The sequence below is a fragment of the Mirounga angustirostris genome, unplaced genomic scaffold (genome assembly GCF_029215605.1).
Source record: "Mirounga angustirostris isolate CCGP_5_RB_7025 unplaced genomic scaffold, mMirAng1.0.hap1 SCAF_8, whole genome shotgun sequence".
Taxonomy (NCBI): Eukaryota; Metazoa; Chordata; class Mammalia; order Carnivora; family Phocidae; genus Mirounga; species Mirounga angustirostris.
The window spans coordinates 68,989,804-69,013,909 of NW_026991716.1; the positions used below are offsets into that span (position 1 = coordinate 68,989,804).

At 40.0% G+C, this 24,106-nt stretch overlaps 1 protein-coding gene across 4 annotated transcripts in view; it reads left to right on the plus strand.

The window, feature by feature from the left end:
* Window positions 1-5,458, plus strand: part of BCKDHB (branched chain keto acid dehydrogenase E1 subunit beta) — a 210,614-nt gene extending 205,156 nt beyond the window's left edge. For all 4 annotated transcript variants that reach the window (XM_064597797.1, XM_064597799.1, XM_064597800.1 and 1 more), the window contains one exon: window positions 5,310-5,458. In XM_064597797.1, the coding sequence (XP_064453867.1) occupies window positions 5,310-5,362 (53 nt within the window). In that variant the 3' untranslated portion in view covers window positions 5,363-5,458. The remainder of the gene's footprint in view (window positions 1-5,309) is intronic.
* The last annotated feature ends 18,648 nt before the right edge of the window (window positions 5,459-24,106 follow it).

Consider the following 24,106-nt stretch of genomic DNA (forward strand, 5'->3'; position numbering starts at 1 on the left):
TGGAAAGTGACAAAGGCCCATGAGGAATGTCTAAAACTGATTTCAGTGCTAGACTCCTGTGATGGAAGAATTTATGCTTCATGTACTGAAAACTCTAAGGGGGTTGGGGGGCACCTGGGTGGCTCAAATGGTTAAGCGTCTGCCTTCGGCTCAGCCCATATTGGGCTCCCTGCTCAGCGGAGCGCCTGCTTCTCCCTCTCCCTCTGCCTTTCCCCCTGCTTGTGCACTCTCTCCCTCTCTCTCAAATAAATAAAATCTTAAAAACAAAAAAAACAAAAAAACAACTCTAATGGGGAGATGCGGTTAAGTGCTGAGAGATCTTGAATGATCCCATGAAAGCCCTGATCTATACACATTTACATATACACAGTATATACTCGATATTATGTTCACCAAAACACAGGACTAAATGCAGTACACTTAATTTTTAGAAACCTGTTGGTAATTTTAGTTTTCTTAAAACAATAACAGATCCTCTTGTAATTAATTTTTACTTACTGTCTCTTACCTGCTAAAAAATATCCAGGCTCTCTGTCCTCTGCAATCTCAACAAGACACTTAAAACTTTGTTTTGTTGCAGAAAATAGGCAAATAAAGAATTTATTTTGCTTGCATTTATGATTTTTATGACTTGGCATTATCATTTCAGATTGTCCGCTTCCTTTTCTGGTTAAAATATGCATAGCAACCCAGATAGCTAATATATAAACAATTTGAGTGATACTTATTTAAATCATTTAGGCTAGCTCAAGAGGTTGCTGAGAATCGGGACCATCTGTTTATTGCCCTATGTGTTACTTCTAGGCTTAAGTGTGTGCTTTCACCTTCTTCACATTGTCTTAGCCTTTACCTTCCTGATATATACACGGAGGAGGTTTCTTAGACTCAATTTAACCCTTTATGCCTCTTGAGACTCTGTTCTAAAACCTTAATCCCAACCTGCCTTCTATTTTACCATTCCTTTTTATTTTAGTTTTTCCTGTCACTACTATCCTCAACAGTCACTTCGCAGATGAGTGACTAGGAACATGGGCTTTGTAGTCAGGTTAGAACCTCATCTGTGAAATGGAATATAATACCTACCTCATAGATTTGTGAGAATGATTAAACGAGATAAAATATAATTCATTACATACTATTCTGCTACATCCTAAGTACCAGTTACTATTATTAACATGTTTTAGAAAGAAAATTCTCATGACAAAAAGACATTCAGAAGTAAATTTCGAATACACTCGCCCCTCAAGTTTTTTTTTTTTTTGTGTGTGTGTGTGTGTACAGCTTCTGTAAGAAGAAACAGGTTGAACAAGGATGCCCTGTTTTGATGGTTGCTCAGAGAAACATATAGCGACACATAAGTCATTTGTATATGAAACAGTCCATTAGGAGATCGCTCTGTGCAGCTGCTTGACCCAAACATTTTTTTTCCTCAGTCTCTTTGAAAAAGCCTTAACACAAGTCCGTGGAAGGAATAACTTAAGTCTCTTTAATAATACTTCAGTTAGGGGCACCTGGGTGGCTCAGTCGTTAAGCGTCTGCCTTCGGCTCAGGTCATGATCCCAGGGTCCTGGGATTGAGCCCCACATCAGGCTCCCTGCTCAACGGGAAGCCTGCTTCTCCCTCTCCCACTCCCCCTGTTTGTGCTCCCTCTCTCACTGTCTCTCTCTCTGTCAAATAAATAAATAAAACCTTTAAAAAAATAATAATACTTCAGTTAGCAAAGCACTAAAATGTGAAACTGTTTCAATTGGTCAGGGCATATCCTTATAAAATGGAATCATAGTCCTCTGTTATGTATTTTTCTGTTGTCTTCCATGATTTTTTAAATTTGAATTCAATTAATCAACGTATAGTACATCCTTAGTTTCTTCCATGATTTTTCTAATATATTTTATATATTTATATACAGTACTTTAAAACCCTTTCATTTCACTTAATGTACAGTAATTTTTTCCAAATTAGGGAAATGCTACATATAAAGTTACAAAACTAACATAAAACAGTAACCTTTATTCACACAAGAAGATGATCCTGTACTCTTTTATGTCAGTGTCATTTAATTACAAAAGTAATCCTGTTTCATAAAAACTCAAACAACACATATAAAGTGTGCGGTAGAGTCCTTTCTTACCTCTTTGCTTCTCCTGACCTCAGAGGGTGACCACTGGTTATAGTTCAAGTGCGACCTTTCAGACCTTTTTCTATGCCCATGCAAACACACAGGTGTATCTTGTAAAGAGTGACTGTAACATTCTTGAGGAATTAGGAGCACTGCTATGTGGAGAAAAAGTTTGATGATGTTAGTTGTTATGTTAAAAGGATTCATTCTCACAAACACAGGCAGATCGTTTTGTTGTAGCCCAGCTTTCCAAGTTTGAAGGAGTACTATTTTATACCAGCTGTGAAGTCAAGGGCATTTAGTAAAATGTTTTACCTTTGATTTTCTGTACTTCGCAGTTTGACCATGGATAGTTTATGAAGAGTACAGTATTCAGGGAAGATGGGAAAACAGCCAGTGTCAACTAAAGTAATAAAACGGAGTTAATCCCATGTCAACAATTTAAATTCCTTTAAAATTACTTGTTGCAGTCAAGAAACAATGCACCAATCTGTCATTTTTTTTTTTTTTAGCTTAGTAGTAGGTGGAATTTCTTAGGTGACTCTAAACCTTATATATCTAGTGTTCTCAAGTTATTCATGAAGATTTCCTGTTGAGAGGAAAAACCAGCATTTATTTGGCGTTTGACACTATGAATCACAGTGGTTATGGGGGCAGAGGGAGGTCCGTAAATGGCCACTTGGATCTCTTTGATGCTAATTTTTCCTGTTCCCAGGCCCTTTCTGCCCTGATATGCTTGCCACTTAAAGAAATATGCACAGAGGATAGGCAGTGAGCATCAGGATTCCTTCATGTAAAAATTACTGCTCAAATGAAAATTTTAGAATACTACAATAGCCAAACTATGGAAACAGCCCAAGTGTCCATTGACTGATGAATGGATAAAGATGTGGTGCGTATATATATGTATATATATATGTGTGTGTGTATGTGTGTGTATATGTGTGTGCGTATATGTGTGTGTGTGTGTATGTATACACACACAGTGGAATACTACTCAGCCATAAAGGGAATGACATCTTGCCATTTGCCACAATGTGGATGGAGCTAGAGACTATAATACTAAGTGAAAGAAGTCAGTCAGAGAAACAAAGATAACCATATGATTTCACTCATATGTAGAAATTAAGAAACAAAACAAATGAGCAAAGAGACCAAAAAAAAGAGAGAGAGCAAAATCAAGAACCGGACTCTTAACTCTAGAGAACACCCTGATGGTCACCAGAGGGGAGGTGGATGGGGGGATGGGTGAAATAGGTGCTGGGGATTAAGGAGGGCACTTGCTGTAAGGAGTACCCAGTGTTGTGTGGAAGTGTTCAATCACTATGTTGTACACCTGAAATGAATATCACACTGTATGTTAACTGGAATTTAAATAAAAACTTAAACAAAATAAAGCATTGTGTAAAGGAACAAATTTAAATAAAATACAGTTAGGTAAAATATGTAAGGAAAGGTGGACCTCAAATCCTTTGTAAAGCAAGGTAATACAGAAAGTAGATGTATAAAAAACCTGAAGTTTTTTGCTGTTGCTGTTGGCTTTTTGTTTTGTTTTGTTTTGTTTTTAGTATAGTTGACACACAGTATTCCAGGTGTATGACTTAGAGATCTGACAAGTTTATATACTGGGCTATTTCAGCACAGGTGTAGCTACTGTCCGCCCATTACGTCGCTGTTACAGTATCGCTGACTGGGTTCCTTGTGCTCTGCTTTTTCTTCCCATGACTTAACTCATTCTATAGCTGGAGGCCTGTTATCTCCCTCTCCCTGTCACCCATTTTGCCCAACCCCCCACCCTCCTCCCCTCTGGCAACCATCAGCAAAAACCTAAGATTTTATATGAGGTAAGAGCTGGGAAGGGTAACATTAATACCATCTTCATAGGAACAGTTTAAAGATTTTATTTATTTGAGAGAGAATGAGATAGAGAGCATGAAAGAGGGGAGGGTCAGAGGGAGAAGCGGACTCCCCACCGAGCAAGGAGCCCGATGTGGGACTCGATCCCAGGACTCCAGGATCATGACCTGAGCCGAAGGCAGTCGCTTAACCAACTGAGCCACCCAGGCGCCCCCATAGTTTAATCACATAGCTCCCTTTAGATTTTTTTAAATTCTCTAAACATTTCATTTTCAAGTTTGAATTTGTCACCTGAATATTTTTTTTTTTTTCTGCAGATAGTTTCCTGTAGGATTCCTCAAGTGTGGTTGGGATTTTACATTTTTGAACCAGAGCCCTGGCCTCATGGAGTTCATTGTCTCTCAGGAGAGACAGATAATTGGGCAACTACAGTTCAGTACTGTGAGAGCTCAGGGCAGAAACCCCTCTGTCAGTGGTGTGGGGTTGGGGAAGTGCCACCAGGGAAGGCTTCCCGGCAGAGGTGACTCCTAACATGACATCTGAGAGATGTGCACACACCAGTCAGGCAAAGAGCAACAGGCTTGGGCTGGGAATTGGCCAGGGAACCATCAGCATCTACCAAAGCCTGGCCATGAGAGAATCCAGAATACAGTTAAGTAACTGCTAGAAGTTCAGTCTGACTGTAGGGTAATTAGAAACATTTATTACGATAGTAATACTATCCATTGTATATAAAATTTGAAAAATACAGGAAACAAGAGAAAACATATGCCATCACTCATTTCCAGCTGCAGAGTTTCCTGTGAACGTTTTCTTACGGTTTTGTCATGCCTTACATTTGTATTTACAGGACAACACGTTTGGTATGCTCCCAGGGCAGCTTAAACCAGAGCTGTGTATGGAGGCATAAATGCATGCGTGTATGAAGACATTTTATTTTTTTTAATTTTCTTTTTAAAGTTTTATTTATTTATTTGAGAGAGAGAAGGCGAGCATGGGGGGGGAGGGTCAGAGGGAGAAACAGACTCCCCGCGGAGCAGGGAGCCCGATGCGGGACTCGATCCCGGGACTCCAGGATCATGACCTGAGCCGAAGGCAGTCGCCTAACCAACTGAGCCACCCAGGCATCCCTGTATGAAGACATTTTAAATAAAATTGGGATCATGCCAAACATGCTGTGTTACTTTATTTTTTAACTTTTTTTTTTTTACATTACAAAATACTTACTTATTTTAATGCCCTTGGATAGAATTACATTTCAAGTGGAAATGTTTCATCTCTGTGAATAAAAAGAAATATTCTTGAAGTGAGCTATCTGTATTCTTCTCTGCAGGAAGAATGTTTCCTGAACCTAGAGGCTCCTATATCAAGAGTATGTGGGTATGACACACCGTTTCCTCATATTTTCGAACCATTCTACATCCCAGACAAATGGAAATGCTATGATGCCCTTCGAAAAATGATCAACTATTGATCATATTGGTAAGTCAGCCCTGCATTTTGGCAAAGCTGGCATATATCACATGACTGTTCCGTTAACCGAGAGCCACGGTCATCAGTGCATTGGCAATTTCCAGAACAAAGTGGATTGAAGAAAAGACATTGAAATTTATAGTGGTATATTTACATATAATAGAAACACATCAGGTATATGTTTATCTGAAATCTATAAACCATGCGTGCGTATATTAACATTGAGTAATCAAATATACCTTACTCCACTCTTCCAACTTTACCCTCATTTCTGTATATTTTTATCAGCCATTGTTCATGAATTGGGTTAATTTCTGTTATTTAAAAATGGTCCTTTGAGCACCATTGGTTTGGACTCCAGTGAATTTAAACTATATGATGATCCGTAACATGAAATTTGCCTTTATATTATCTAAAAATAGGTTTGTTGAGCAGGAAGCCTATTTATTGTGTATAGGGAAGTTTTTACTTAAAAGAAAAATCCAGCACCACCACCATTTCCAGAATCCTTTTTGGCAAGTGAATGTTTTTAAATTGTGGATAATAAATGACATTTATTTATTATGATTTTTCTATGCTTATCTGCCTCTTCAGCGGTGTTATTCTAGCAAAAAATGAATATCATTAAAAACTGTTTAGTTTTCAGGTTTTAATATAGAAAGAAGTTGCTATCACTGACACACTGCTTTATTTTATCTTGGCATTTTTGAAATGCATAGGTAGGATAAAATTTTACATTTAATATTTTAATATTAACATGTGATATTTACATTTTAATATCTAGATTGTCTAAAAAATAGTAATAAGAATACATTTTGAAGAACTGCCATCTTTCAAAGAAAAAGGAAGAATAGGCTCTGTGTAATAACATAAGCCCACACTTTTTAAAGATAAGAAATATTGTAATCCTTGCATTCTATGTCTGAGGAGTAAACCTAGCCCATCGAAAACCAGAGAGATACCTTTAAATTTGTACAGATAGAGAAAATAATGCCCCCCCCCCGTTTGCCACTATGACCCCCACATTTTTTGCAGTTCTATTTTGAGAATGTTGCAGATGTAAGTTTGGGCCATTAGTCCACACATCCTTGGTATTCTCTCAGACATACTGAGGGAAATGCTGTGTATCTGGTGTCCTCTTAATGTCTGTGAAAGCAACTGGCTTCGACAGTAAGTCACACTTAGGACTAGTTAGAGGAATACCATCTCTTTTGTCCATCTTCTTCTTTCCGTGGACTGTCCCTAATGGACAGTCAAGGTAATAATAACGTGTGGCTATAGAGTTTAGGTGCTGGTTTAAATTTGGATATATAATTCTTTTTAAACATAAAAAATATTTAAACCTATTGAAAACATGATAAAAGAATAGTTTTTCTATGCTTTAAGTGAAATATGGCATTAAGGAAAAGAGTCATGCAATTAAAAAATCTATACTTAATTCATGGTGGCCACAATGTCTATAATTGTTATTAATTTCTTTTACAGAAAAACTGGAAGATTGTGACTAGACACGGAAATATTTTTCTGAAAATTCTTTTTATTTCCTCAGACTTCTCTCTTCTTGAAAATAGAGTTTTTATGAACTGGACCACCATGGATATTGGCTGAAAATTTTTAATTAGTTATTGTATTAACACATATGAATTGATAATTTCCATTAAGAGTGTCTGATTAACTTTTTAAGATGCTTCACTTGGTAGTCTTATAAATTCCATTTAATTACATCTGTAAATATTGGGCATGGGGCAGTATTCAATAAAGCAAAATCAGATTGTCCTCAGGTTGTGTGTCTTTTTTTTCATTAGCTAAAAGAATCTTCATCAGAGTAATAGATTAACTTGTTAATTAAATCTGAATGAAAGTGAAATGCTTAGAAATGCTGATTTTCAGCTTCATTATATTTAGTGTAGTTCTTTATGGCTAAGACGGTTGTATGTTGATGGAACTTCTGGGATATTTTTCCTGGTTCTTCCCTCTTGTCTCAACAAGATGCATTGATGGGGTTGCCTAGGTGACTCAGTCGTTAAGCCTCTGCCTTCCGCTGGGGTCATGATCCCGGCGTCCTGGAATCGAGCCCCGCATCGGGCTCCCTACTTAGCGGGGAGCCGGCTTCTCCCTCTCCTCCCAGCTCGTGCTCTCCCTCGCTATCTCTGTCCTTCTCTCTCTCTCTCAAATAAATAAAATATTGAAAAAAAAAAAAAAAGATGCACTGATGGACATACTCACTTTTTCTCATGGTGGGGCAGGACCATCCTTGCTGCCTCTCTTCCTAATTTTGGTAGATGGACAGCATGAGCCTGTCTTTTGTTATAAAGTTGCCAAGCTTTTGCTACAGCTATATATATTTTGCCATGATGTTGCAAAGGAGAGATCTTTTTCCATGTTCTTTCTATTATTTGTAGATAAAAAGAAAAACAACATTAGCAGCATCAAAAGGCCCTGGCAGGACTCCTGTGTGGCTCAGTCAGTTAGGTGTCTGCCCTGGGTCATGATCCTGGGGTCCTGGGATAGAGTCGCGCCTCCGGCTCCCTGTTCCGCGGGGAGTCTGCTTCTGTCGCTGCCCCTCCTCCCAATCGTTCTCTCATTCTCTGTCTCTCCAATAAATAAATAAAATCTTAAAGAAGAAAAGGGCCCTGACAAGAGGAAGCCTCTGGGTTGGGTACATTGCCAGGGCCCCTCGTTTCTTAATCTGCCTCTTCTGCCCTTCATTTGAGTTTGAGACAGGCCTGAACAGCCTCAGGAATCCCTCCGCAGGACGCCTCATCTCTGGGGGCTTGGCCCTCCCAGGTGGTGCTAGCCAGTCTGCCACCCCTTCTATAGATTCCAGAAAGTTTGTTCTCACCAGTTCCAGCAGAAAGATCCACCTCCCTAAAAATCAGAGAAACAGGGTCATAGAGTGTTTTCCTTTCTCTATAAAGACCAAATGGATATTTTCTTATGATTACAAATGTTCATTTTACTTTATTTATTTATTTATTTATTTATTTATTTATTTATTTATTTATTTATTTATTTATTTATTAAGATTTTATTCATTTATTTGACAGAGAGAGACACAGTGAGAGAGGGAACACAAGCAGAGGGGAGTGGGAGAGGGAGGAGCAGGCTTCCCGCCGAGCAGGGAGCCGGATGCGGGGCTCGATCCCAGGACCCTGGGATCACGACCTGAGCCGAAGGCAGACACTTAACGACTGAACCACGCAAGTGCCCCTATTTTACTTTAAAACTACAACTTAAAAAGCTGCGGTCTGTTTATTTTTATCAGATATTTGGAGGATACAGAAATCTACAGTAATATTTGTAGATTGCCAGAAACTTTGAGGTAAAGTAAATGCACTTTATCACAGATGCTGTATAGCAATGGGCTGAAATAAAGAACCAGCGCACTTGTTATGGTAAAAATAAAGCCCTGTCCTTGGTTTAAAAATAGAAACACCTGTATATTAATAGAATTGGGAAAAGATGTACTTGTCAGCAACAAGTCTGGCTAACATTTAGGGAATCCGGTTGGCTTATGATACGAGACATTCTGAGTTTAAAATGCCAAAACTCAGTATGAGCCTTGACTTTTCTTCACTATCCACAAAAGTCATGAGGCATCCTTGCAGGGAACTCTTCACTTACGTGGTCAGTCTAGCAGAGCAGGAAATAGGCAGTATTCAACATCGGGGCCTTAATGGGTTCTTTTGAACATATTTGTTTCAGCTGGACTTACTTTTTTAGTGGCTATTATTTATGATTTTAGTTAGTTACTTATTTTAAGTTAATTACCAAAGATATCTTTTTAATACTATTTTTTCTATTCATCTGTTCCTGTAAGAATTTTCCCTTAGCTATTTTATTTTCCATTCCTCTGTTTTGAAATAGCAAGCATGAGGACAACTGTGGGGAGTGTCTGTGCACTCAGTGCCTGAGTTCTAAGGCATTTCCCCCTTCCAGTTAGCCCTGCAGGGCCCACCAGTAAACACCCTTTTCCCTTTGAAAGTACTTACAATTAATATTAAATTCAATCTATGGTGCAGGATGTACATGTACATCTAAATAATTGTCCTAAGTATATTTTCTTTACATGAAGCAAATGTTCCATATTGTGAAAATAAGAACATTGAAATGAGGAGACCCCCCAGGGGGTGTTAAGTGAATTTGTAGAAGTTCTGAATCTCCAGGACTCCCAGCTCAGCACAGGAAGCCTGCTCCCTGGGACAACATCGATATGTAAGTGAAGGTAATCTTCTACACTTCAAATTTCCAATTCCTTTAGGAAGAAAAACCATGATCTAACATCTGTGTTCTATACAACTGATAGATATCATCCACATTATGTGAACAGACCTAGATACATTAGAAAAAGAAAGGCAACACAAGATCGAGAAAATGACCTCAATTCAGTCCCTTAGGTTTAAGTCACATGATCTAGACACTCTGAGTAAGAATTCTGAGAAGACATCCCATAGAGGGTCCACATTTGGTTTAGTGAAATCCCTTTCCCATCAGCTTGCCTGTGGTGGACATGCGTGGTTTCCAGGGGCCTGGCATCCCTACCCCCACCTTCTAGTAATAGAGCTAATGTTTGTTTGAGAACATTTGTTGAGAACTCCCTCCTCACTGCATGCGGCTCTGGAGGGGCTGCCAACCTCCGTGCTGTTAGCACGAGCTGCAGAGATGGCCCTGGCCCAGCCTGGTCAGATGCCTCAGAATGGAACGTCAGGTTACCCATGCAGAAACAAAACTCGGCCTCCACCTTGTCAATGACACTCAGCTCTAAAAGATTGGTTCTCAAACTTTTACCTCTTCCCAGTATACCTGAGGATATACCTGATAGGTGTTAACCAGCTAGCACAGCGTTGACTTGAGCAGAAACTCTTGGCTGAGGGGTGAGAAGCATGACCCCAAAGCCATCCTGTCAGAATTTCCAGAGAGACGTGAGGTTTGGAGAGTCTGATACACCCTCATAGGCCATCCAGTTTGGAAAGAAGTAGAAAATATTCATACGTGGGCAAAGATTTAGAAACCCTGATACCTGATACCTCCCTGAATATCATAAAGATACTTGCCAGGAAAATGAGAAATAAAATAAGTCAAGAATGAGGAAATCATAGCTGGGAAGGACTGGAAGTACAAATGGAAACAAGTTAAATAAAAAGATATATATCTAAAATAATTGTCTTAACTACGCTTTTTATGTGAAACAAATGGTTCCATATTGTAAAAATAAGAAAATGGTGGTGATAATAAATATGACTTAAACTGACAAAGATTAGAGTAGTAGATTTGCCAAGAGGAATTCAAAAGTGCCAAATTCTTCATTTTCAGTAAAGAGAAGCATAACTTTATTATCCCGCTGTTAATCTTGAAAGTTTAATATTGATTTTTAAATGCTTCGAAAATAAAATTAATCACTAAGGATTGAAAGCAGCATATGTATCTGTTATATCATTATGTAAACCATCTACACTATACTTATTAATTCATTCCCCAAACATTTAGTGGATACTTGTTATGGGCCAGGCACTGGGCTAGATCCTAAGATACAAAGTTAACTAAGAAACATGCCCTGCAAAGAAAATGGGAAAAAGTGTTTAAAGAGCAAGGAAAGAAAAATAGGAAAAAGCAAGGCCAAACAAAACAATTATGACCATAAATATAATGGGGTAAATTCCCTAGTTAAAAAGGAAAAACCTAGAGTGGGTTAAGAAACAAAATCCTGTTAAAAGCTCTTTACTAGGAAGGGTCTTGAAATAAGTTGACCTAGAGAGGTTGAAATTTGAAAATGAACAAATAAAATTAGGCAAAAATAAATATGAAAACAACAAATGTGGCAGAATTCATCAGACCAAAGACAAGAGAAAAAAGTATGCAGTCAATAGTAACAAAAGGAATATATTACAAGGAAGATATAACAGTTAAATTCTTTGTTCTAAGTGCGTAATATTAAAATGTAAGCAGAACTTTAGTAGATACAGAGGATGTGGATAGAAGAGTCGTAGACGACAACTTTGTCACCCCACTATCAGTCTGATAGTTGAAGTAGATAAGAATAAGAAATAGGGTTGAGTCAACAGAAATATATTTTAAACTTTGTCCTCATAAACAGAGACTATATCATTTAAAGCATACACGGTAGTTAAAAGAATTGAGCATATATTAAGGTACACAGAAAAATAACAGTAAATTCCCCAGAGTATTAAAAGGCACCATGTTTTTTGACCACATCCCAAATTAATAAGTATTTCCAGCTACTTAGAATGAAAAATGTATCCAGCTGTGGAACCCAGGAGGAAATGTAAAACAATTACAAAATATTTAGAACTTAAGATCATTGATGTGCTTCAGCCAAGATTGTACTCTGAGGTAAATTCATAGACTTTAAATCTTTTCAAGAGAAAGGGAAAAAAACAAATTATAAGAATAAAGGAGGAAGAAGCACAAGAATCATGAAAAAAATAAAATAGAATACAATAAAATAAAAAGTAAATAAAGGCAGAAAGTTCCAAATGACAAAAAGTATAAGATCAAAGTTATGTTTTCATAAAAATGGAAGTTTTTCTTTCATTTTATAATGCCTGTATCCTGTGAGGGTGGATTACATTACCTGTATTTTTATGGAATTATGATATCAGCAAAGAAAAGCCATGTTAATGGCTGTGCCTATGTCGGTGAATACTGTTATGGTTCTTTGTTTGATGCGGTGGCGGGGGGGGGGCAGTTATTTAGCAAAACCTAATCATTAGTACTGATGAGCAAACATCTTTGTTTTTAGGATATTTTATTCCATCACTTTACGAAAATAATTATTAAGGTCTTGTTTTGCTAAAAGTCCTTCAGTTTCCTGCTGAGGCCACGTTTCTACCATAAATATTTTATTTACTCTAAGTCTTCAGAAGATACAGTGACTAAAGAATTAGAATAATAATAATTGTTATTATTTTTAGCTTTTGAAGCTTTAATGTAGATAGGATTTCTGATAGGCTTTTTACAAATACTGAAAGTAGCTTCCAGGCCCTCTTCTTTTAAGGATCTTTGGAGATTTGTAAGAACTACAGATTTGAAGACTGCAGTTACCATCCAAGGAGGACGAAAATTCAGTGACTTCCACAAAATAATTAATATGAAATTACAAGTCCTGATGATTCTTATTTACTTTCTCACAAAATGCTCCATAGAGTTTTTTTTTAAGATTTTATTTATTTATTTGAGAGAGAGAGAGTGCATAGTGAGAGAGAGAGAGCGCACAAGCACGAGCAGGGGGGAGAGACAGAGGGAGAGGGGAGAAGAGGCTCCCCAGCAAGCAGGGAGCCCAATGTGGGACTCGATCCCAGGACCCTGGGCTCATGACCTGAGCCGAAGGCAGACGCTTAACTGACTGAGCCACCCAGGTGCCCTCCATAGAATTTTAAAAAGACACAAAAAGCATTTTTGTATTTAGATAAGCCTTTTAAAATATAAAGTAGGCCCACAAAGCAGTGTGACAGGTTTTCTTCTGTCACTTGTAAATTCTAGAGAAGGCAATCCTCAGAACCCTAGATGTGCTGTCGAAATCTCTTCATTTACAATCAGGATGAACTGCGTCCAACCCGGAGTCAAGAGACTTGGGACCCAGCTGCCATCCTGCACGGTGTGATCCCAAACCAGTCTCTCAACTTCTGGATAGCAGAAGCCCCGTCACAGGATGAAAGGGGCTGACTGAGGTCATCCTGAAGATCTCTTCCAGCTCTGTTATTTTGTAATGTGATGAAATTGGACTGACATGTTCCAAGGTGCTTGGGGTTAGGGATGTTAGAACCTATATCCAATGTACAGTACTTTCAAAATTCTTACTTCTTTTTTGAGCTCTGTTCTTCAATTTATTCATTTTTCCATGTTCTTCCATGCACTGAAATATATTTTCCTATTTAACAGCCTCTTCATGAATAGCAATTAAGAAGCTTCTCAAGGATGTACGTCTCATAACTTGCTTTTTTTTTTGTTTTGTTCGGTTTTTTCGACTTGCTTTAATTTCTCCAAGATCTCTTTTGCACTTATGGATGCTAACAGCTTCACCACTTCTTCACGAGATTTACCACCCTTATCCCAAACTACGTCACTCTTCCAGAACACCCAGACCTTGGAAAGGACCTAAGGGAGGAAGTGATCTCTCTGGTTCCTTGCTCTGGCTTCTTACCCTTGTGTGGCCACCAGTTTTCTGAGGCATCTCCGTGCCTAAGGGGAGCTGGGTGGAGACAACTAGAATGATTATTTTTGAAATGTTTTCTTGATCATTTGAAACATCTACCTACTTGTTATACTGGGATCCCCGCTCCCCCCGCCCCCTCCGACATCCATAATGTTTTATTGGTTCCACAGAGGCGGGAAGTTTGGGTCTGTTCGTTTCCTGCCAATTCTGCAGAGCCTAGAATAGTGTCTGATCTAGTCTCTCAATATGTTGCTGAACTAACAGATGAAGGGAAATGCAGGCCTATACTTGAATTAGACCTTATATCTGGAAAGCACTTAGGTCCAGAGGCCTCTGGGTAGTGTATACATTTAGAGATATTTAATAGCATTTGATATTTTATGGGGGTATAGCTCAGGGGTAGAGCATTTGACTGCATTTGATATTTTATACCAGTTGATATTCTATACCACCAGAGGCCTGGATTGTATTTCATTTCTTAAGGAATTACGGGAACAGAAACAGTCCTTCGTGTAGGACTAGACCTCAAGGGTCCCCAAAAGGTGAGCATTGTTTCTATATATTGAGGCCTGTTTCTTCATACAGCTTTTAAAGCCGTGTATTTCTTTAAGTGGTCCTATGACAATATTGTACATTAAACTGTATATGCAAACAGACAAACCAGAATAGAATTCTCATTCAAAACTGTTAATTTGGGGATGATGAGATTGTCAGTAGTTTTCCTTTATTTTCTTAATTTCCATTCTTATAGTCACAAATGAAAAGTCATCCTGGCTCAGAGTTATCCTCCCAGTGGCCCTATCTATGCTGTAAGCCCCCTTCTTGTGGTTGGTAGTCTGCAGACATGAGGTTGGGTCCGTGGTAGGACGCCATTTTTTTGGCCACAACAGCTGGTTGAGGGATGGAAGGGGGCCAAAATTGGGCCAATCAGAGCCCTTCTTCGGGATTTTTCAAACAAATAGTTCTGGACAGATATTATTCTGGAGGGACCGATAGCTACCTTCTCTATGGAGGAAGGCCATCTTTATCCACAGAAGAACAGAACCCATGTCCTGAGGCAAGCTACAGCACAAGATGGAGTCCATCCTGACCAGATTTCAGTCTCTAGAATCCATCACCCCGAAGGCCAGCTCCACTTCTGCCATGTTCAGCCTTATGGTTTAGTCTTCCTTTCATTCTGTGAGGAATTACCCCTGGATCTTTCCAATAAACTATCTTTTTCTTTGTTCTAAGTTGAATTTTGGTTGCTTGCAACCAAAAGCATTCTAATCCAATCATTCTAAATGCTTTGAAATATATTCAGTTTGACAGAAGAAAGTCCACTTGTTTTTAATAAAATATACTTGGAGAGAATCCTCCACCTTTGGGACTAGTCTATGGATTGATTGTGCTTGATTTTTTTCTTATCTACCACATGCAAATTAGCTGCAGCTATTGTTGTATTAATGTCAAGTGTCTTAGCCATAAAACAAGTGAATTCAGATTTTTAGCTTAAGACGTTGAATGGCTGCAGCCTTCCCTTAGGCCAGGCAAATGAGTAGTTCCACAGCATCTGTCTTTCAGAAGACGTGCTCTTTGGGGCTTATTCATATAAAGTTCTTTATTGAAGTCATGAGACCTTAGAACCATTGTTAAATTTACCCATATGACTGAAAAACAGCCCTGGGGAATTTTCAGAGAACTTTAACATGCTTATTGTCAGTCCAATAGCAGTTTCTTTTTTGAGAACACTTTGTGCAAATTCCTTATATTTACTTTCCTTCCATGGAATCATAAGTTTACTTTCACCCTTCATCTTTCATGTGAAATATTTCAGAGAGGTTAGAGAACAATGTAGTGAATGTGTGTACCTTCCACCTAACACAAAAATCGTAAAGTCTTTCCGAGGCTCCCCTAACCCAGAGGGAAACGTAAAGCCCTATTCATAGTAACAAGAAGTGTTGCAAACGATTCGGTCCCAACTGCTAGACAGCCTCACAAAGGTTTCCCTGTTTGGGGGAATTGCTGGAGGGCTGCTTTGCAACAGTCACTTGAGCAGCCACGAGGAGCCCATGCTTCTCCGGCTCTGGATCCAGGCCCCTGCAGAAACTGCTGCTGCCAGCAACTATGGAAGCCTCCTCGGGGCTGCTCCGGCCACAGGGGCCACCTGCAGCTAGCACGCACTGCCCTGAATCCCCACTCAAGGCCCCTCATGGGGACCACGTGTAGGGGTGGATGCTACTGCTGCTATTCTTCATGGGGACCCCGGAGCGGTGACAGGGCTCTGTTCTCCCCGGAAGCAGGAAAATCTCTCCTCTCCGGCTGAGATACACGGCTCCCGAGGTAGTGTGGCTTTGTGCTCCCAGTGGCTCATGGCTATTTGGTGAAACAGATCAGTTGTACTTAGAACCTCTGACGCTCTCCGGGGCTCAAGCCCTGTTACTCATCTAGGTCTGGTGCCCCAGCTCTCTCTGCTCTAAGAAGAGGCTTCTGCACAGGGCTCCTTCATTTCTCAGGACACACAGACCATCAGCCAATTTGCCCAGCAGTCCTACAGACCAGAGCAAGCATACTCTAGTCCTAACTGGGTGTACTCGTCCAACGAAAGACCTCATGTCTATCGTATTTATTTGATGTTATGTGCACAGTAACCATTTTCATATAGATTATGGGAAATTTGCCTGGGAGAAAAAGGAGCAACAGTGGCTTGTGATTTATGGTACATCTGTATGATTAGATACAATGTAGAATTTGCAAGTAATGATTTTGAAAATTACGTAGCAACATGGAAACATATTATATACTTTTAAGTGGAAAAATGAGGATGCAGAATTATATGTATATTATAATTACAACTATTATTACTTACGATTTTTTTTACATAGGAATAGAGAACATAACAGCAGTATTAAAGTGAGGACCATGAGTTATAATAAAAGAGAATTTCTTTTTTAGCGTATTTACTGCAAAGTAATAAAATACTGAATATATACTTTAGTAAACTTAGCAAATATTAAGCATTGCATTACTGTCCTATTCTTTAAAACCTGGTCCCTGAGCATCAGTACTAAAGAATCTTTTTTGTCCATCTGATTACTGCCAGAACCTGAAATAAATAAAAAACATTGTTTTTTTTCCTCACTCTCTCTCTCTCTCTCTCTCTCTCTCTCTCTCACACACACACACACACACTCCACAAATGATTTGTTAGGTAAACTTTGAAGGAAAAGTTAAAAAAGAAATCACCTTCTACAGCACTGTACTAATGCGTTTGTAAAGTTTTGACCTTTTTAAGATGTCTTAGAGTTTGTTAGGGTCACAGCAGAAAAATGATGTCGCATTCAAAGGTTTTTACTGAATAGAGTTTTATAATAAAGGGACTATTTACAAAGGTATGAGCAGATGCCAGGAACTGGGAAGGAAGAGTGAAGCGCCTAGAGTAGCCACTCTGGGAAGTCACCCTGGCCCAAAGGACGAAGGGGGAAGGAACGGTCCGGGATCCTGGTGAGAGCTAAAGCCATGGAGGCAGGGCTGCCTGATGAGAGGCAAGAGATGTGGCCACAGAAAGACAGAAGGCTGTTCCAACAGCGTGAGGGGAGAAGAGAGTACATATCCTGGTCTCTTCTACCTCCCGATGGCCTCCCGGTGCTCCCCATGGCCAAACTCAATTGTGAGCCAAAAGGGCACCATAGCCTGGATGCATTCACTTGAAGTCAGCCTCTCTGAAAACAGAGCAGGACAAAAAAAGGGTAGAGGATGGATTTAGGGAGGTGAAGGGAAAATAATTGGCACAAGGAGCCCACAGCTATGCTCCGTCAGAGACAGCCAGGTAGATAGATACCTGTTAAACTACAAGCTTATTGTTTTTGAAGCTGGTGAACATGTAGGTTCTTCTTAGTCATGCCACCGTTTCCTGGGGTGGGGGCTAGGTTATGATGGCTATGTGTTCTCCTGGTGGAAATGTGTGGCATTTATATCTACATCCTGGATTTGCAATGATATTCTGTGAGTCCTCAGTCTTACTGGCAAAGGTCTGGACTGGGTGCAAAGCTGCCACACAGAACTGTCCTGTGCTTACTTCTGTTTTCTGGGTCCACGTTTTTTCTTTCTTTTTTCATTTTGTAGGAGCATATCATAGATTCCTTAGAAAATCTCAATTTTCTGAGATCTTTGATGTCAGAAAATGACCTTGCTCTAAACTTTGACTAATAGTTTGGCTGAGTGTAAAATTTTAGGCTAAGAAACATTTTTGTCTCAGAATAATTAAGGCATTGCATAATTTTCTTCTCACACTTTTCTAAGTCTCTTATTATTTCTCTCAAAATTTGTCTCCTTGTCAGACTTCTAGGGCTATTTCCTTAACCTCTTCTAACCTTCTTTATGTTATTTGTATTTTGGCCAACTTTTTTTAACCTTTGTTCATCTCTCACAGCACCCTCTTATTTAAAGCCTGCCATATATGTATGTATGTGCATATATGTATGTATACACATAAGTATACATATATACACTCATGTGGGTGTTGTCTTCATTTCTCAGGATGTACGTTAGAGCTGTGGCTTTTTTAGAAGTTTTATTGTGTTTCCTGAATGAGATTGTTATCTCCAGTTCCACTTTTCTGTTTATTCTGTCTTTTGTCTTATGTACAGTGATTTCTAGTTGTTTTCATTCAAGGCCAAGGCATCAACAGCTGTTTTGGATTGTGGTATATCCATACAATGGAATATTATTGAACCCTGAAAATGAATGAAGGTCTGATATATGCTGCAACGTGGATGAATCTCTGGAATGTTATGCTAAATAAGAGAAGTCAGAGACAGAAGGTCACATGTTGTATGATTCCATTTATAAGGAATATCCGGAATAGATAAATCCATGGAGACCAAATGCACATTGGTGGGTGCCAGGGGCTGGAAGAAGGGGAGAATTGGGGGGAAAGTGCTTTATGGGTAAGGGGGTTTTATTTTGGAGCGTCAGAAATGCTTTGCAACTAGATAGTGGTGCTGGTTGCATAACATAACATTGCAAATGTACTAAATGCCACTGAATTGTTCACTCTAAAATGGTTAATTTTATGTTATATGAATATCACCTCAGTAAGTTGTTTGGTTTTTTTAAGTCGACAGGACAAGCTGGGGGTGTAGGTGTGTGGCAAGCGGTGGCCTTCATTTCTGGGTGATTAGGCAGAGAGCCTCCCACTTTGAGAGGGCTCAACATTGCTGGTACATGAAAACATTGTCTCTGGGGTTTTTTCCCCAGAAAAATGTTCTAATCTGCCACCTACAGGGTAGCAGCCTAGTTCACTAAGTGCTGGCTCTGGGGTCTGGATGTAACATTAAGTTCCATGTTTTTCACCTTGTGCATTTTCTATTCTTGGTCTGAGCCAGATTTTCCTGGTCCCAAAGGCTCTTCCTCTCAGTTTTTCCACAGAGAAACCTCTGGCCTCCATGGGGCAATAGACGCCTTGTTCTCATGGGAGTGAGGGGAGGGAATCCCTTGGGTTTTTTCCTCTTGCCTCAACCCTGCTGTACGCCACATTCGGACCCTCCCAGGGTCTTGGCATAGCCAGTCATCCTCCTCCCCTTGGATGGCCCTGGTCTCCACTGTCTCTTCCCCCTGTGACACAGCTCCTCTCCCTGATTTTATTCTTCTGGCAACGTGCTCATGTCTTCTCTCCTGTTTTCTTTGTCATTGGGTTTATACCTTAAAAAAATTTCTCTCTTCATTATCATTTTCATGCCATCCCGGGAAGGATGTTGTTCAATAGGCTAGTTTAACTGGAAGCTTGTATGTTTGTTTGTTTTTAAACCTGTCAGGGGAAATTTTAATCCAGAAAGAAAAAAAAAATCCTGCCCAATTGTCAGCTCTAAAGTACGCTGTGTTCCTGGGGAAGTTCACAAACTGCCTAATCTTTTCTTGTGCCTGATTTTTAACTGTTAAAATAGTGATTGGAGGTGCTAAGGCATGGCATGCCATGGGGGGACCCACATTTATTGAATGACAGTTATGTGCCAAGAGAACACTTGACCTCCTCAGGCTTCAAGTGCAAATTTACTAAAATTAACTACTGTTTCCCTGTCTCGTGTGATTGTTTTTGCAAAGTATCCATTCTTATAACTCTCTTTGAAGTAGGCGAAAATTAAATAAGGAGCCATAGAACATTGACTCATGCTTCTATTACAGACTTTTCACATGCTGTCATCATTATTTATTTACTCCTTTGACCCCCATCCCCCACCCCCCAGCAGGAAGGAACCCTGCCTTATTCATTACCATGCACAAAGTAGCTCAAAGAATGATTGTACAGCATATGGAAATCCTGATAAAGGAATAATTTAAATGGAAGAAAATAAGCCGGAAAATGTAGAGTGAGGTCAGAATTCAGTATCAGGGATGACTGAAACCGAGAGCCCTACATGCACAGATTATGACTTGGCAATCCTATTTTTCATTCTAAGAAATCCACTGGTACATGTACATTTCATTGCAAGGACCAGGGATTGACTCATCCTAGTCTATGCAAGGTGGAATTTGTTCTTGCAAATCTAACTGCAGGAGGGAGTTGGACTTCGAAGAATTAGAAAGTTATCATAAGGTTGTTTTTTTTTTTTTTTAAATCCCCCCTCTTTTTTTTCCACCTCTCCCTTGGGGCCCCTCCTGGTAACTCTGTTTTACTGCATGCCTGTATGGTGTCCTTCTTTTCCGTCTGCTGACCTTCACAATTCACGATGGGCCTGGCCTTAACGTGGCAGCCCACACCTGGCTTTCTAGCTTGGCTTCACAGAATTAACAAATTCAATATTTGTTCGTTCGAATTTCAGGTTCCCAGGAATAGGCATAATTGGCCCAGCCTGGGTCAGGTGCCCTCTCCTTGTCCGCAGCTGGGACAGGCAGGCAGGGCTGGGAAAAGAGAGCATCTCTGTGAGAGTATAGTCAAGAGGTGCCTCTCCCTGAACAGTTGATTGTTATTGCTGTTATTGTTATTATTTCTTCATAAATAAGGTATTTTATCCAGAACTTAGTGGATGCAGGTGAGATGAAGCGTGAATGAACATGTTGTCCTTCAGGGGACTTTGTGAAGCCAAGGGGCACTTGGCACATGGAGAGGGGGGCAGGGGTGTCCTTTCAGGCCGTCCTGCCTGGTGCACCTCTCACTGTGATCAAGCAGGAACACTCACCTCCGCAAGAAATGGTGCATTTTCTCTACTGCAGCCAAATTTTTTCTATCATCGTTTAGATGCCGACAGCTTATAAAGGAATTGACAAATAAGAGTTTGTGAAAATGGACCCTCGGTTGCACCAAGGCTTAGGAGCCACACATAGTTGGAGGGCTTGGCAAGTTTCCATCTCCGTGATGCTCTAAATGCCGTCTTTGTACGCTGAGGTCACACGTTGTAGACTGAGAAGGAACTGGGGGAGGGCACAGATTCTGAGAGAAAGTCAGAAAACTGGCACGGCAGAGAGCTACAGAGCTGCACCGAGGAGTAAAGGTCGCATTTTGAATAGAAACAATGGTCCTGAGTGTTGCATCATTAAAATGATCTTTCTTTATTGTGATCATTTTTTACATATATCACCCGTGTGCTAGGCTGTCTCTGAGAAATGGTGATTAATTGCAAGGACAGGAATGGGCCGGAATTGAAGCCTGTTTGGGCTTGGAAGCAGCACTAAGAAATCAACCTCCTGTGTCTTCTCTAGGATGGTCAGTTCAATCCTGCTTCCACTCTCTTTGGTTATTTTCTTTCTTACGTCCAATCCCCCAGATCGAGGGAATCTGATCTCTTTTGACTCAGAGTGAACTCGAGCCCCGCATCCTGGTTTGGTCCATCCCCTGTAGCCAGGCTAGCACTGGTTTTATAGGAAGTACACCGATGCTTTCCTCTGAAAGGGGCCGAAGAGGTCAGGGTGGATAATGGGCGTGATGGTCTTTAATGACTTTCTGGTGGGATCGGAAGTTGATACTGATTTTTCAGCCTCCCACCAGCCAGCGAGCCATCCCGAGTGTCCCTCCTGGTGCTAGAATAATGCTGGGTCCCTGTTGTAGTTTATCTGGGGAGGACCCAGGGATAAGGGCAACCAAGGGCTGTCATAGGACCTGCCCAGCCTTGTAGAACATCATTTCTTGGAATGTTCCCTGGAAGAGAAAGTTTTGAGTAGACTCCAGAACCTACAATGGGTATTTATTCTGTGGAAGAGAGCAGAAAAGACTTTACAGGTAGGGGCACATGTAAGGTTTGATGGGAGAAAAGGAGATCACGTTGGCCTCACAGTTTTAAATGATACTTTCCTCATAAAAGTGGCCCTAAAACTTCCAAAAATTACAACCTCCTTGAATTTTAAACTTAAATGTTGTTCTGTTGACTCCCTGACTTGAAATACAAGTTGCATTAACCAAAGACGTGCCTTTAGATGTAAGTTTAAATAAAGCACCTCTAAAGAAGACTCAAATTCTATGTAATTTTACATAATTAAATGTAGCTATTTTGTCATACTACAATTTTCCACTTTGCTCCTTGTGTCTACAATTTTGATGTTCGTCATGGATTTGGATGGTTTATTTCGGTGCAAGCTTACCCACATTTGTAGGGTGCAGATGGTAATTACTCTCTACCCAAAACCAGACAAGATGCCCCAAGTTCTCAGTTTGATGACACTTGGAAAATTTTTAGCAAAGAAAATAGTGAACACTCTTCAAAAATCTGGGCACAAACAGTGAAGGCCAAAGTTGCATAAGGTCACCTATATTTCTGCGTCTGTTCAGCCTTTTTCCACTTTTCTCTTCTTTTCACTGGTGAGAAATGATTGAACTTGTGGACCTGAGCATTTCAAACAAGGCCGAGACTACCATATAATTCCAAGGGCTAATATGTTTTTGATTACAAGAAAACAATTTTTTCAAGAGCCTATCTTTAGGAAACATTTGTCTTGTCTCTTCGAATAAAAGATCACTCAGAATGTCGAAGTCTGAGGTCCTAGGAGTTTTGTATACAATTTTTCTCATTCTCTTTCCGTCCCACATGAAAATTAATATTTTGAACTTTCTACACTTTGGGTGTATAAAATTATTCATACACTATGCCCCTAGAAGTTAGAAAAGTTGACCTCATTCTATGAGCATTGTTGTACGAACTGTTATTATAAGCATAGCGCGGGGCTGTGGGCCAGGGAGATTACAAAAGAAACGTCGGATCAAGTCCCTGCTCCCAGAACATATGATGCAGTTAAGCAGAAAGCGTACAACAGTATTTTAAAGTTGTCTTTTAAAATCGGTCATCTTGTCTCTCTAAACACCTGAGGAGATCAACAAAAAAATATTAAGAGAGTAAGAATACAAAGAATACGTTAATGTGACAACAATTGTGTGGGTGGCCTGTAGGTGACTAACATTCGGGCCATCCTGGGCTTGCTTCTTGTCTCCCAGCTTCGCAGGGAGCACCGGGCTCCTTCAAAGGACAACAGCATCCCTGTTATCGATGCCATTGACCTGCAGACACTTGAGGCAGTGAGGTAGAGGTTCCAAACAATTCATAAGTGCTTCCAGCCAGCACACTACATCCTTTCTTCCCTACAAAGTCTGGCATGACTAATAATAGTCCTACAGTGAGGTTCTACAGCTTCTTTCTTTCTTTTGAAATTCAAGTGTGTGTATGAGTCATGTGCGCTAGGATTTAGAGAATGTTTATCACTTACATATTTGTATTTTTACTTGAACTCAAACATGCAATTACCCCAACCTGAAATGAACAGGACTAACTGAGGAAAGAAAGAACAGCTCGTTAGCATCCTCCAGCCACACCACGAACGACCAGAGCTCTGAAATGGACTGGCAGCTCCCAGGCCTGCAGAGCCGTACAGATAATTGAATTAGCTGCTGCGGTGGTGTCGGAATAGGATATTCGATGGATGGGGGAGGGAGGAGATCTGGGTCTATTTCTGGCTTAATGTGGGTTGGGGGGGAGGGCCCCAGCCATGAAATGGTGGGAAGAAGATGGCCCTGCCCTCTGATTTTCCAAAGTAATTTTCAGACAAGTATTATTCTACAAGTAAAATGTCTTTATCAGTCTATTTCAGAGGTAAATAGAACCTGTTTTCCCTCACTTTTTCTCTTCAAGCGCCTTTGTTTACGGCCGCTTCCACCAAAGTGAGGGAACCCAATCATTTGTTGGGAGCCTCAAACTCTGTGGTTCTCGGCTGAGATTAAAACCCAAACTTGTTCACGCTGTAAAAACAGACTCATGATAACAGAACAAGTGTTGGCAATTCACAGAAAGTTAGATTTGCTTCTACTTTGGCTTTCCCTGTACAATCAGTGAACCTGTTGAAAGCCAAGTTGGAGCCAGGAATTCATTCTGAGCAGGAGGCTATAATATGACACCTTTGGAAATATTTGAAAAGCAAACGATCTCAATACAACTGGTATTAGTCTCTCAGGTATAATCACTCAGAGATGCCTTATGGTGTATGCAGTTTGTGTTTTTATTAGTATGGCGTGTGTTTCAATTCTC